Source organism: Mesoplodon mirus (genome assembly GCF_964341445.2).
Source record: "Mesoplodon mirus genome assembly, chromosome: 1".
NCBI classification, from domain to species: Eukaryota; Metazoa; Chordata; class Mammalia; order Artiodactyla; family Ziphiidae; genus Mesoplodon; species Mesoplodon mirus.
In genome coordinates, this window is record NC_138976.1 from 45456244 (window position 1) to 45470893 (window position 14650).

The 14650-nt window shown below is 40.0% G+C and overlaps 1 protein-coding gene across 1 annotated transcript in view; it reads left to right on the forward strand.

The window, feature by feature from the left end:
- RASEF (RAS and EF-hand domain containing) overlaps positions 1-14650 on the forward strand; it is a gene marked incomplete at its 5' end in the record, with an annotated part of 85630 nt that overhangs the window by 37803 nt on the left and 33177 nt on the right. The window contains 6 exons of the mRNA XM_082611268.1: positions 457-552; positions 4215-4292; positions 6810-6925; positions 9190-9258; positions 10825-10909; positions 12033-12121. Of these exons, the coding sequence (XP_082467394.1) occupies positions 457-552; positions 4215-4292; positions 6810-6925; positions 9190-9258; positions 10825-10909; positions 12033-12121 (533 nt within the window). The remainder of the gene's footprint in view (positions 1-456; positions 553-4214; positions 4293-6809; positions 6926-9189; positions 9259-10824; positions 10910-12032; positions 12122-14650) is intronic.

The window sequence follows — 14650 nt, forward strand, 5'->3', positions numbered from 1 at the left end:
AATTTGCAGGTGATGTGGTTTGAATTTAGATAAGGTGTAAACTCTTGGAAAAACAGTAAACCCATCAGGCCTTCCTGAGTCCTGATGACATGATAGGATTCAGCCAAGCACTGGGGCCCTTGATTGTGCCATAGCTTTTAATTAAACACAGCAGTAATTAATTAGCTAGTTAATTGATGTGCTGCAGCCCTCTATCACAGTTGAGTAGTGGTCTTAGAGGTGTCACCCCAGGTTACGGTGTGTATGTAGGTTGTGGGATTCTGCAGCTCTTTCAGTCTTGTAAGTTTCCATTCCGGAAGTGCTGGGCATCTAAAGTTTGGTTACTTCTGTTTTACCTTCTCACTATCTCTGTGTAGGAGACTTGGGGTCAGTCTTAGTTTGACACAAAATGTTTCTCACCTACAGGATTTTGAAGAACCTATTTAAATCAACAAAATCATTTTTTTTTTCTTTCAGGAAAAACGCAAAGCTGAAGAAGCCCTCAGTGACCTCAGGCGTCAGTATGAAACAGAAGTGGGAGATCTACAGGTGACAATAAAGAAACTCAAAAAGGTAGGTATGTGGCAGCTGGACTTTGAGGGATACTTTCAGTATCTCAATGTGTCTACATTTTTAGCAACTAAAAACATGTGGAATCATATTGAAGCAGTGGATAAATCAGATTTCAGAATCAAATTGGACTCCTTGGCCAGGATTTTTTTTAAAGGCCTGTAATTTCTGTTTCTAAGGGCAGCCTATCTTCTGCATAGATCTAATAAATATTTCTGGTCCCTTGAACAGTTGTGCATCAAACCTCAGTTTTCTTTCCTTGGTCTTTACCAAGTGCCCTCAAGTCCCATCTGTCCAGTGGACTGTCTGCTCATGACAGCAGGGACACTGTCTTTCCTGGTCATGTAGCCCTACACTCAGCTTACTGCAAGGTATATGTATTCAGTGAATATTTATTAAATGAAATGAATATTTCTCTTCTCTGTGGAAAGTTCCAGATCTAGAGAACCACTGATCAGCAAGAAGTGGGAGAGAACCTGTTGACATGAAAGCAGAGGTGTGATTGGTTTTGGCCTCTGCTCTATTTGGTTTCTAATGATTAGGGTCCATTTCACTCAGTGGTATGCTGGTAGATGTTTAACAACAGGCTCTGGAGAGGGGAGGAAAGGAGGAGGCATTTGTAGCATTTGCCGATCTTCATGGTATAAATATTCCCACCATTACCGATTTCAAGCTACCAAGTTGACATCACTGAATGCAGAGTTTGGGAAGAAATGCTTAAAATAAATAGGCTCTCGCCTGCTGGCACACATTGGCTCCAGCATAATACTGGATTCACTTCCTGCATGTGGATGGTCTCCATAACTAATGGAAATACCTTAGCTAAAATGAAAATGGGTACTTAAAAAATAATCGTCCCCGAAAGTGGCATTGTGAATTTAGGCGCATCACTTTGCTTCTCTGGTTGTTCATATGATAACCTTTAATGCTCCTTCCAGTGTTTATACCTAATGAGATTAAGTGACAATTAATGCATTTGTGGGTTACTGCAATTCAAACCTCTGGAATTATTAAGAATTCTCCCAGTATCCTTCTTGGAAAAGTATTATCAACGTCAACCTTATATCTGATTTCCAAAGGTCATTAGACCATAATATTATTCTTGTATTACAGAATTTGAATGGACCAATCCTTTGCTTAATGCTAGAGTCACAGATTCTCCTAGTCACTGTCCTCAATTATTTCTGTGTCATCCAAATCTTTAAGAGAATGTTTGCAAGAGGAGACACAGAGTTGTTTTTTCATATAGCATATGATGAAGACCAAATAGGCCCTGAACAGTAAGAGTCAGGAGTGACAAGACCCGAGTCCTTATCAAGACTGTGCCAATTTCGGACTTCCCTGGTGTTGCAGTGGTTAAGAATCCGCCTGACAATACAGGGGACACGGGTTTGAGCCCTGGTCCGGGAAGATCCCACATGCCGCAGAGCTAACAACTAAACCCATGCGCCACAACTACTGAGCCTGCGCTCTAGAGCCAGCGAGCTGCAACTACTGAGTCCGCGTGCCACAACTACTGAAGCCCACGCACCTAGAGCCTGTGCTCCGCAACAAGAGAAGCCACCGCAATGAGAAGCCCGTGCACCGCAACGAAGAGTAGCCCCTGCTCGCTGCAACTAGAGAGAAAGCCCGTGCATAGCAACAAAGACCCAACACAGCCAAAAATAAAAATATTTTTTTAATTTAAAGAAGACTGTACCAATTTCTTCTATAACACCCGGGACAATTGGCTTCATCGTTCTTTTTTTTAAATAAATTTATTTAGTTATTTATTTATTCATTTATTTATTTTTGGCTGCGTTGGGTCTTCATTGCTGCACACGGGGGGCTTTCTCTAGTTGTGGCGAGCGGGGGCTCTTCATTGCGGTGCACAGGCTTCTCACTGCGGTGGCTTCTCTTGTTGCAGAACATGGGCTCTAGGTGCACAGGCTTCAGTAGTTGTGGCACGCGGGCTCAGTAGTTGTGGCTCACGGGCTTGGTTGCTCCGCGGCATGTGGGATCCTCCCGGAGCAGGGATCGAACCCGTATCCCCTGCCTTGGCAGGCAGACTCTTAACCACTGCGCCACCAGGGAAGTCCGGCTTCATCGTTCTGATCATTAGCTTCTCATCTGTAAGATGGGATTAATAATAAACTGTCCTGTCTAAACCACAGTGACTGACATTTTATTGACTTTGTAGCTTATTAAGCTCTTCTTCATAATTTAAAAAAATCAAATTCTTAAACTTTCTCTGAGAAAAGTGCAAACTTCCCACTTTTACAGATGAGAACACTGAGTTCCAGGTTAAATAACTTGCACAAAGTCACTCAGCTAATAAGCAATGGGTTGTCTTTCTGTCTTTACACAGTTGGTGCTTTCTCACTTATACCAGACTTCCTGCCTGCCTGATAGGGTTGTTCTGCGAGAGAGTAAAAGATAATTTATGGGAGAACATGTTAAAAGCTGTAAAGGAATATACAGAAGTTTACAGATTTAGTATAATCGCCAGACATTACCTTATGCCAGTGGTTCTGAGAAACTCATTTTTTTCCCCACAATTTTTTTTCTCTGAAATTGGCATGATCTTAAAATCAGTGGCTCTTTCGGCTTCAGCCACTTGAAAACCTTCCACTGATGCCATCTGACAAGATGAAGAAAGTCTATCATCAAAATACTTAGATTTTGATGAAATATCGCATTCATTTTGATCAATGCACACATATTCTATTAATGGACACCCACAAATCCCCACATTTCCCAAGGGATGTAAGCTATGTGTAAGAAAGACATTTTTGTTATCCATGTTAGGGATGCTTCTGAGCCAATTTAGTCTGGTAATACTCAGTAATCAACCAGGAAGTAAAGCTCATTTGTGTATTTATATAATTTTGTGTGTGTGTCTCTAACTTCATACCATACTTAAATATTATTGACTTAAATCATTAAATAAGCATTTTTTGACATCACCATGAAGAAAACATAGTTGATTTTTGACACCAATTCTGCTCTTAAAAATCTTGGACTCTAGTAAGAGAGTTAAAACACTCATAAGTAATTATGATATAGAATAGCAAGTGTTAAATGCAGATAAAGTTTAAGAGAATATAAAGGTCCAGACTCATACACAACATAACTGAAAAAGGGAGGACTGAATTGCTTGATAGTTGAATCGTTTCCCCAAAATGGCTTTTCAATTGTTTCAAAGAAAAATATACACACTACTATATATAAAATAGATAACCAACACAGACCTACTGTATAGCACAGGAAACTATACTCAGTATCTTATAATAACCTATAATGGAAGAGAATGTAAAAAAAGAATATATATATATATATGTGTGTAATTGTACATAAGTACATATGTATAATATGTACTTTACACCTGAAACTAACACACTGTAAATCAACTATATTTCAATTTAAAAAAAAAAGAAAAAAAGGTACCTTGGCAAAGAAAAGAAAATTCATGAAATAAGAAAACCCCTTTTTTAAATGTTTAAATTATTTAAAGCAAATTTTCAAACCCTTCTGGATTATATATAATTTAATGATTTATAAGGTTGTATAATGTTGAAAATTGGAGACTTCTAGAATTCCCATATCTATATGCACATATATTCCTAAACTTAACCAAATCAATTCAAAGTGAGTTTGTAAATGCCCAACTTTATTTGCTTTTTCAGCTAGAAGAACAATCAAAACACATAAGTCAAAAGGAAGATGTGGCTGCATTAAAAAAACAAATTTATGACTTATCAATGGTAAGAATTAACTTTTCACTTACAGTAATATATTTCCTGTTAGACTACTGTTTCCTAAATAAAATCATGCTATGATTTCAATGTTCCAGGAATAAAAGCTTAAAGAGAAATTAATACTACAGTTAGAGAAAGTCTTTGAAATACCTCTGACTAAAGGTATTATATTTATGCAGCCTTTTTCCCTCAATGATACCTATTGTAAATGCTTTTCTTTTTTTATTTAAAGCAATAATGGCATGGCCTTTAAATTTTAAATAGTTAACCCCTGCATTCTTTTTTTTTTTTTTGCGGTACACGGGCTTCTCACTGTTGTGGCCTCTCCCGTTGCGGAGCACAGGCTCCGGACGCGCAGGCTCAGCGGCCATGGCTCACGGGCCCAGCCGTTCTGCGGCATGTGGGATCTTCCCAGACTGGGGCATGAACCCACGACCCCTACATCGGCAGGCGGACTCTCAACCCCTGCGCCACCAGGGAAGCCCCCCCCTGCATTCTTATAACATCAACTTTTATCTGTTTTCCCTAGCTTTGTAAGATGAGGTATTATTGCCCTGCCCTTCCTCCAACTTTTCTGTCTGTCCCTTTTCCATCTTCTGCTGACCATATCTTTAGTATTTCTGTTGCCAAAACTGATAACATCTACATCTATTATATTATCGTCATTTTCTTTATTTTGTTTTCAGGTTGACTCTAAAAGTTGAAAACCAATAATGAACATTTCCTTTATCGTGACTCTAAATATTCTCCCTGCAGAGCCAAGAAGTGAGCTAGAATTGCAGTTCTTTCTCTCCAGTCATTATCCCTGTGCCACTCAAAAGAGAAGGTCCCCCAGCTTTGTGGTCAGATAAATCCCCTTTATGCATTACCAGTTTCAGATTTTGCTACCTCTTAGTTGGTTTTGTGCTTGGATCACAATGTTCTCGTAGAGTTGCTTACTTCTCTTGGATTCTCTGGTGGAGTTTTTGGTTTCTTGTAAAAAGAACCTGCCATCTTCACGATATTACCTATACCTTGCAACTTCTTATTTATTCTTTCCAGTACATGGAATTTGTTTTTTTTCTCCTTGAAAATATTAATTTTGGAGTCCAGGAAATTTCAGTTCTTATTGGACTGGCTGCTTTTTAAACTTGCTACCCGGATGTCATCTTGGAATTTCTGATCATTTTAGGTAGCTGTGGTAGGATTCCTGTACAGCTGGGCAAACATCTGTTTAGTTCAAGGCCTCTCCCCTGGAAGATGGCCTTCCTCAGAGCTCTATGTGTGAAGCTGGCTGTCAGACATAGGACCCCAATTACCAGATGCATGGGGCCTGGATGTTCAGAGAGAAGCTTTAGCTTTCCTTTGGGGAATCATTCAGTTATTTTTAAAAAGACGAACCCCATCTTGTTGCCTTTGGAATCAACTCTGGCTTATCTGCTCTTCTTTCTTAGGGTAAGAGCAGGTAAAGGCTCGAGAGCTACAGTTTTAATCTCTATTTCCAGACCCCCTTCTCACTCTCTGGGGTTCTGCCTGACCAGTTGTCTCTTCTTTGTTCTACAGCAGAACCTTCAACACACATCTTCTGGACCTCCTTTTCCCCTACTCTCTTCCCTTTGTCAGCACATTGCCATCCAGTTTCCTTTTTCCAGCAATATGTTTAAATCACTTGACTGCTGATGGGCCCCTCTTCCATTCTTTTAATTTTTATTGGTTTATTTCCTTTGGTATTTCATGTTAATGGGGTCTCAAAAGGGGAAGAAGACAAATTCATGTACCCAGTCCACCATATTGAACTGGAGCCTCCAATGATTTTTTTTTCTTCTCTTTTTTTTTTTTTTTTAAGAAAAATATAGAAATCTCCTAATCACACTGGCTTATTTTCAAGTGCAAAATTAAAAATGTTAGGTGATAGGATTTATTGTGAAAAGTAGCCAGTCTACCTGGTAACAGGTATTGTTAATTCCACAGAGTATCTATCAGTAGTTCCACAGCTCTCATTAAGTAAAACAGATGTTTAAATGTTTGGTCTCCATTAATTTGCCAATAACATGTTAAAGTACATCATGATAAACTCTTGACTGTTGTAGTTTCACACCAAATGTCAATTTTTTTTTTTTTTTTTTGCTGTACGCGGGCCTCTCACTGCTGTGGCCTCTCCCGTTGCGGAGCACAGGCTCCGGACGCACAGGCTCAGCGGCCATGGCTCACGGGCCCAGCCGCTCCGCGGCATATGGGATCCTCCCAGACCAGGGCACGAACCCGTATCCCCTGCATCGGCAGGCGGACTCTCAACCACTGCGCCACCAGGGAGGCCCTCAAATATTTTTTAAAAAGCTTTGAGGATTTAATTTTTGACACTTTCTTTAATACTTTATGAAAATTTCAAATTACCTTGAATTGATAATTAGTTCTTTGAACACCAAGATTTGAAGACTTGTGGAGGGGAGAGAGTGATGTGTGGGAAGGTTACACTACACTTGACTTCACTTCACCCGGGTGGAAACTCTGAGTCTAATGACCTGCACTGTGCCTTTCCTCTAGGAAAATCAGAAAGTTAAGAAGGATCTTTTAGAAGCACAGACAAACATAGCCTTTCTTCAGAGTGAATTAGATTCTTTGAAAAGTGATTATGCTGATCAGAGTCTGAATTCTGAAAGGTATGAAACTTCACATTTTACTTTTCAGTTTGAGTGGAATGTTTATTTAGGTAACCATCCATGTGAATGAAGCTCAGTAATAAAGGGTTATTTATTAACTTTACTAATATGTTCTTTGCTTTCTAAAGATTTTACTTTTAGTGTCAGATTTCCTAGTGATTTTTGTGTTTTCAATTTTTTTAATTATTGGCTGCTCAGGAAAGTGCAGGGCTTAGTAATGTTTGAATTAACTGGCAGCAGAAGAATATACCTAAAGTGTCAAGAGGCAGCGCTAATTGAAGTGCTTTGAAGGTAGGAATCCTGGCCCTACAACAACAACAAAAAAATAGAAAATGAGACATCTTAGGCAAGTCATTTTATTTTGCTGTGCTTTAGTTTTGCTGTATGGTGTTAATAACATATGACCTAACACACATGTACCCACAGAGGCATGTAATTTATATATAAGGAAGATACCCATGTATATTTATATAGGGGTATTTAAAGATAAAATGCATCTATATGCATTAGTATATGTGTGTATCCCCTAGTACATGTATACTTGAGAAAAACACCTTGTGTTTTGTTTGTTGGTTTGCAGACTTTAATCAGAATTAAGGTCCTGTAATGGAAAGCAGTGAAACATTTATTAAGTGCTTACTGTATACAGGTCCCTGAACTAGATAAGGAGTTATGAGTGTGGAATATATAAAAAAAGAAAAGACGTGGCCTCTGCTCTTTGAGAACTTCAAATTTAGTTGGGAAAAATTAAAAGGGTTATGGAGTTAAACAGCGTAAGAACTCAGCAGTGTCAGAAACAATACCACTGCAATGTCACAGGTTGGGTTCATTGCCATGAGATGGTAGACAGAGTGTTCCTTTAGTCCAGAAAGGTGGAGACTTTATAAAAGAAGAGAGGGCCTCCCTGGTGGCGCAGTGGTTGAGAGTCCGCCTGCCGATGCAGGGGATACGGGTTCGTGCCCCGGTCTGGGAGGATCCCATATGCCGCGGAGCGGCTGGGCCCGTGAGCCATGGCCGCTGAGCCTGTGCGTCCGGAGCCTGTGCTCCGCAACGGGAGAGGCCACAACAGTGAGAGGCCCGCGTACAGCAAAAAAAAAAAAAAAAAGAAGAGATACTTGAGATGAGTTTGTCAGCAAGCAACACAGGTCACACTGACAATTGCCCGGCACTGTCTTTAGTACTTTACTAGCATTAACGCATTCATGGTTTCCTATGAGATAGGGACTTTCCTTATCCCCATTTCACAGATGGGAGAAGAGTCTCATAGATGTTCCAGGTGAGGCAGAACCCAAAGCAGGGGCAAGGACATGGGGAAGGATAAGACTGGTTTGGGGAACAGTGGTCAGCCTGGTGGACAGAAAAAGATATTTGGAATGGAAAGGCAAATGTTTAAAAAAAGATTAAAAAGTATAAAAGCTAGTTTAAGGCTATAATGTAATGCCCCAGAATTTTTGGCTAAGGAACTTAAATTCCTACAGACAATTGGGAAACTTTTAGCCTCATCAAGAGAGCAAGTGGACAGCTTATTGCAGACAAAATTTGACAGCCTGAGGGTTTTTGGAAGCTAATGATGGGGTTTTATCTGCTTAGAAATGGGGCAGGTGTGAGGTAGGGGTTGGAGGTAAGTGGCTGATGTTCTGAGTGGACCTTTTAAGGAGGAGGCCGGGGCTTCTTCATAATAAAGCAACAGAGGAATCTGTTGAGCGTGAGTTTACAGTGAACAGAGAAAGCCTGGTCCTGTGGATTCCTCTGTGGCTTAGGGTAAGGCAGGGAGGGCAGGGAGGGCTGGGCGAACAGAGGTGAGAAGGAATCACAAGAAGGGAGAATATAGCTGGGGCTGAAGTTGCATACGGCTTGGAATGAGCAGAGAAGAGTCTGAGGTGAGAGAGTGAATTGGGTGGAAGGGACTGGTAATGTGAGTAGCTGGGGAGAGGGGACTTAGCAGAACATCAGGGGGTTCAGTCCCAGTGAAGAACAGAGTCAGGTCAGTGGGCTGGGGTGGAGGAGCTGGTGGGTGCGGGGAGGGGGATGGGGGGAGTAGAGCCTTGCGAGAGGAAGCAGAGGCGTGGGTGTGCTTGTGGGTCACAGGAGGAGAGGAGGCTGCTGATGTCTCAGAGGAACCGGGCAGCAGCACAGAGAGATAGAAGACCACGGTCAAGGACACAGGCCTTCGGAAAAGGCGGAAAGAGGTCTGGGAGGGTAGGTGTCAGTAAGGCAGGACTGAACATCTAATCCGCATTCAAACATAAAATATAATTTTACAGGGATCTGGAAGTAATCCGAGAGTACACAGAAGATCGAAATAGTCTTGAGAGGCAAATTGAAATACTCCAGTAAGTTCTCATATAAAGTCCTCATCACATTTACATTTAATTATATTTTGTTAGTAAAACAGGTGCCACATGTAACACGAGTTGCCATATATCAAAGGCTGGGTTCGCGGCTCCACGCATGTCCCTTCTTGACACGGTGTGTTCAGCACGTCAGCTTGGCTTTCTGATGCTTCTCATCCTACATAAACTATTCAAATCCAGGGACTAGAGTATAATTCTCTAAAAGTCCTCGCAAGTCAGGTGATATGTCCGGCACGTCTTTATGATGCCTTTATTTTACTGTAAAGGACAATGGCCCTGACCTCATCAGCTTTCTCTGCAGCTCAGCACACTGAGAGGTTTCAGGCGTCTCACATAGTGCATGTCACATCACTAGGCATACACGATCATTCTTTGGCAATTTATTGTGTCTGCTTAGCAGTATATTTTTCTTTTTTTTTTAACCTCTTGGAAATATTATACCTGCTTTGTCAAATTTGCAGCTAAGTTTTAGGAATTCCATCCTCTGAGACCTTCCCCGCAAAACCTCCCCCTTTCCCACTGCCCCTTTCTCTCTTTTTCACCTAGGCAGTATTTTCTTCTGGTTTTAGTTCCCCCAAATGATGTCAGGTCAGATTTGACAATTTCTTGTCATCATTATGAATGCTTATTACATCTCACCTGTGGCAATGATAGAGTTGATATATTACAAGAATCCTGTTAATTCATTTATTCATTCATTCAGCAGGTTTTCACTCAGCACCTTTTATGGTTCAGGTATGCCAGGAGCTGAGGATACAGTAGCAAGTAGGAGAAAAAGGCCTCTCTCCTTATGGGGCTAGTCTAGGGGAAGAGGATGGAACCCGATCAATACTTACAGATGTTAGATGCCAAAGGAGAGGCAGGGGCCAAGGGGAGCCGAGTGTCTCGTAAGGGCATCCTCCTAACCAGGAAGGTCCAGGAAGTGTCTGACTGCTGAAGGATGAATAAGCCTGAAGCAGGGAAATAGTAGCCAGTCTCTACAGCAGAGACTTCATTTGATAGAAGAGGTTGCTCAGTCTCTGATAGCTTAAATGGCTGCTGTAAGGCATATAGAAAGTAAGTGCCTGAGTTGGGGTTTGAACCCTGAGCCAACATTGGAGCCTTTAACTGGTATAAAACAGTGTCTGGCAGTACAGCACCATGCCACAAGAAGGATGCAGGAGTAGCCAGGAGAAAGAAGTGTGACATAACACAGCATATCCATGCAGGGGGGATAGAGAGTAGGTGGGGCCAGCTGGCTTCAGGCCTTTAGGGAACAGAGACCTGCACCAAACCTATCCAAACAGTGGAGCTACCTGAAGGAGCAGTGGGTTCCACAGCATAGCTGACTCACTCCTAAAATGCCTTGAGACCTCTAAAGAGAGGTGACACATTGTTAAGTTGCACTTCTAGTAATGAATTATGATCTCAGTTTATGAGGTTTGAAGGGAAGTGGTAGAAAGATACAAGCGGTGGTAATGCCACGTTCTGAATATCACAGCCTGAAAAGAAGTGGTGACTTTCACCCCCACTAATACTTTCCTTATCTATTTATTTACTTTGTAGAACAGCTAACAGGAAACTGCATGACAGTAACGATGGCCTAAGGAGTGCCCTTGAAAACAGTTACAGCAAGTTCAACAGATCCTTGGTATGTGGTAGAATTTAATAACGCATTTCATTCTTTCTCATGGTAGAGTATTTTGATAAAAATCATGTATTTTCTTAGAAGAGAACTTAGAATAATGAGAAACTATTTCATATAATAAAGGGAGACATTTTCCCAACTTAAAAAATATGCTATTCCTCTGCATAAATAAATGTCTAGATGTTAGCCAACTCTTTGTTCAATGTTCCAGAAAACCAAAGAAAGATGTATAAGGTGTGACCTGAGTCTTGGAAGAGTTTACAGTATAGTAGGGAGTTAAGATGTGCACAGATAGCAATAATAGAAGAAAAAGCGAGATGTCTCATGGAGGTTAAAATACATATTGCCCAGTTGAGAGGAGAGAGAGGGTGCTTCTGGCTGAGGAGTTTATTTAGACCCATTGGTTTGTTCCTTCTGGTAGTGAGATCATCAGAGTGGAGGCCTTGGGCTTTAACCCTCCTACAGAAACGAGCTAAGGCCCATTTGGAATTTTGAGGACCTTTCCCTAGACTACATGTGCCAGAAAGCCTCTTCCCCCACTTTTGGGGGTCAGCTTCAAGGTTGGGGTTCCAGTGCCACAGCTTTGGGTATGGATGAGTCAGTCACTAAGCCAAATGATGGTTTGAGAAGAGACAAATCCACAGTCGGTATTGCAGGGTCCTGGCAAATCTGGGGAACCAGGATTCCCCTTTATGGCTTATATGGTAGGGTTTGGACTTAAGACATGATGAGGAGAGAGTCCTTCGGGCAGTTGTTGCAGTTTTTCCCTTGATTTCTGTGCTTTCGTTTTCTCATGTAAGATACCAAACTTTTAATTACATTAGTAAACTAGTGTGCTACAGTTTTTTACAATGTACATAGGGCTTCCCTGGTGGCGCAGTGGTTGAGAGTCCGCCTGCCGATGCAGGGGACACAGGTTCGTGCCCCGGTCCGGGAAGATCCCACATGCCGCAGAGCAGCTGGGCCCGTGAGCCATGACCTCTGAGCCTGTGCATCCGGAGCCTGTGCTCCGCAGTGGGAGAGGCCACAACAGTGAGAGGCCCGCGTACTGCAAAAAAAAAAAAAAAGTACATAAAATTTTTACATGGAATAACAAAATATTACATATGTATTTTATGTATTACAGTGCATAAATAATATATCACCAGGGAATACAATTTCTAGAAGCAGTCCTAAATTTAATGCTCATTCTCCTCAACCTCTGGGCTACGACAGGTATGTTAACACCTACTTACTTTCTGTTTAAATTCTGGAACAGAGTTAAAAGGAAAGTACATTTCCTTACAGGTGAATTAGAATAACAGAATATATTTGGGGCACTAATATCTGTTTTCTACTATCTTACTTTAAATTTCTGAAACATGAAACATGTAAAGATTAAAGTAAAAATGTTTGAGAGAGTAAAGTGATTTCTTTAAGATGTTATCGTGACTTGGTTTTATGTATGCTTACCCTTACCTCATGCCTATTAAGTCTTGTTTCTTAGAAGTGCCCTCAGTAAGAGGTGTTTCAGGGAAGCCAGTGGAACTACCATATGTGATGTTGTGATATACGCAGTATATGATGTTGAGACTCTTGGCACAATCTGTAAATGTTTAATAGCTCAGTATAATATTATGCAAGCTATGTTCAAGGAAAGGCAAACTTTCAAAACAAATAGAAATGTAGCAAGTAGATGTTTATGCGCTAATGTATTAAAGGAGTCACAGAGCCTTCCCAGAAGTGAGGATTTAGCTCTATTTTTAATCAAATGAAGTGAAATATTAGCCCTGTTATAACTTGAGATCTAGCAATAAAAACTGAAAGATTACATTTGTGTACACATGTGTATACATATACATGTCCAGTGTCACTACTTAAAAGGCTAACTTGGAGTATGTCAAAGTTTGATGGTAGACGTGAGTGCATAAACTGCAGGTCTCTGGCTCTCCATTTCTGATGCCACTTTCATAATTTATGTTCCTTCCCTTTTCATTTGAGGACTTTGGGTCTAAAGAATAATGTACTTAGTATCTTGGCATTAGCAAGATGGCCATATCCCCTTTCAGGAAGGTCTGTTTCCAAGGCTTACTGGTAATCACTTTTAATAAAATTCTATCCAAGTATCAGATGTTTTTATTATTCACTGATTTGTTTAATAAAAATTTTGAATAGTTTATCTATTTGTAGGCAACTGGCTTCTCTGTTTTTGAGAAATAGATATTACTTTTTTTTGAGTTTAAAAAGGTATTATTCTTTATTTTTAAAAATAGTGATAAAATATACATAATGTAAAACTTACCATCTTCACTATATTTAAGTGTACAGTTCAGTGGCATTAAGTACATTCACATTGTTTTGCAACCATCACCACCATGCACCTCCAGAACGTTTTTCTTTTTTCTTTTTTTTTCCACACACACACTGTATTTTATTTTTACAAGAGATAAATAAACTGACACCAAGCATTGTAAATGGATGACCACAACAAAAGCAACGATGATTGCAATTACCAAACACGAAACACACTCATATTATGTCATAATATTGACATTCAGTCCAGTAATCCTCCACTGTAACAGCTCCTTTACTTGGCAGTGAAAATTGATTTGTATATTTTTTGCCTCTGAGTCCTTGTGGGATTTTTTTTTATTCAAACAGAAAGTCACAAAAATTATAATCATCCTCATCAGTTCACTCAGTCCCATGTAATTAATTTTTTTTCATCTTGATCTTTTGTTAGCACTTTTATGAATTCATCAGTTTTCCATTAGAGTTCTGAAAATGCTTCTTCATTCAGTTCAGCAGTATAGTCAGTTACCAGAAACCTGTACTTGTCAGAGTCTTTTCCATGAATTCCTTGAAGATGAAACCCTTTTATAGGAACATTTTTGCAAAAGCATCAGAGTACACCCAGAACTGGCTGTAAATGACAAAAGACTTAAAAATGACCATGGTTAAAGATTTGATGAAAGTTCATAATAATGCAATTGAAAAGGAAATTTAGTTATTTCTGAGATATACATTTTAAAGTAATAACTAGAATTATGACTTATAACATTATACCAGAACATATAAGATTTTTGGAAATTTCATGTAATGTCTGAAACATTTATATTAACATATTTCCATACAAATAACCCAAAGAAAGTTTAGTATTAGTTGTTTTGTTTGTTTGTTTATATTGCAGGTTCTTATTAGTCATCAGTTTTATACACATCAGTGAATACATGTCAATCCCAATCACCCAATCCAGCACACCACCATCCCCACCCCACCGCGGTTTTCCCCCCATGGTGTCCATACATTTGTTCTCTACATCTGTGTCTCAACTTCTGCCCTGCAAACCGGTTCATCTGTACCATTTTTCTAGGTTCCACATACATGCGTTAATATACGATATTTGTTTTTCTCTTTCTGACTTACTTCACTCTGTATGACAGTCTTTGGATCCATCCATGTCTCAACAAATGACTCAATTTCATTCCTTTTTATGGCTGAGTAATATTCCATTGTATATATGTACCACAACTTCTTTATCCATTTGTCTGTCAATGGGCATTTAGGTTGCCTCCATGACCTGACTATTGTAAATAGTGCTGCAATGAACATTGGGGTGCATGTGTCTTTTTGAATTATGGTTTTCTCTGGGTATATGTCCAGTAGTGGGATCGCTGGATCATATGGGATTGCTGGATCATATGGTAATTCTATTTTTAGTTTTTTAAGGAACCTCCATAGGTTCCTTAAAAAACCTATGTATCA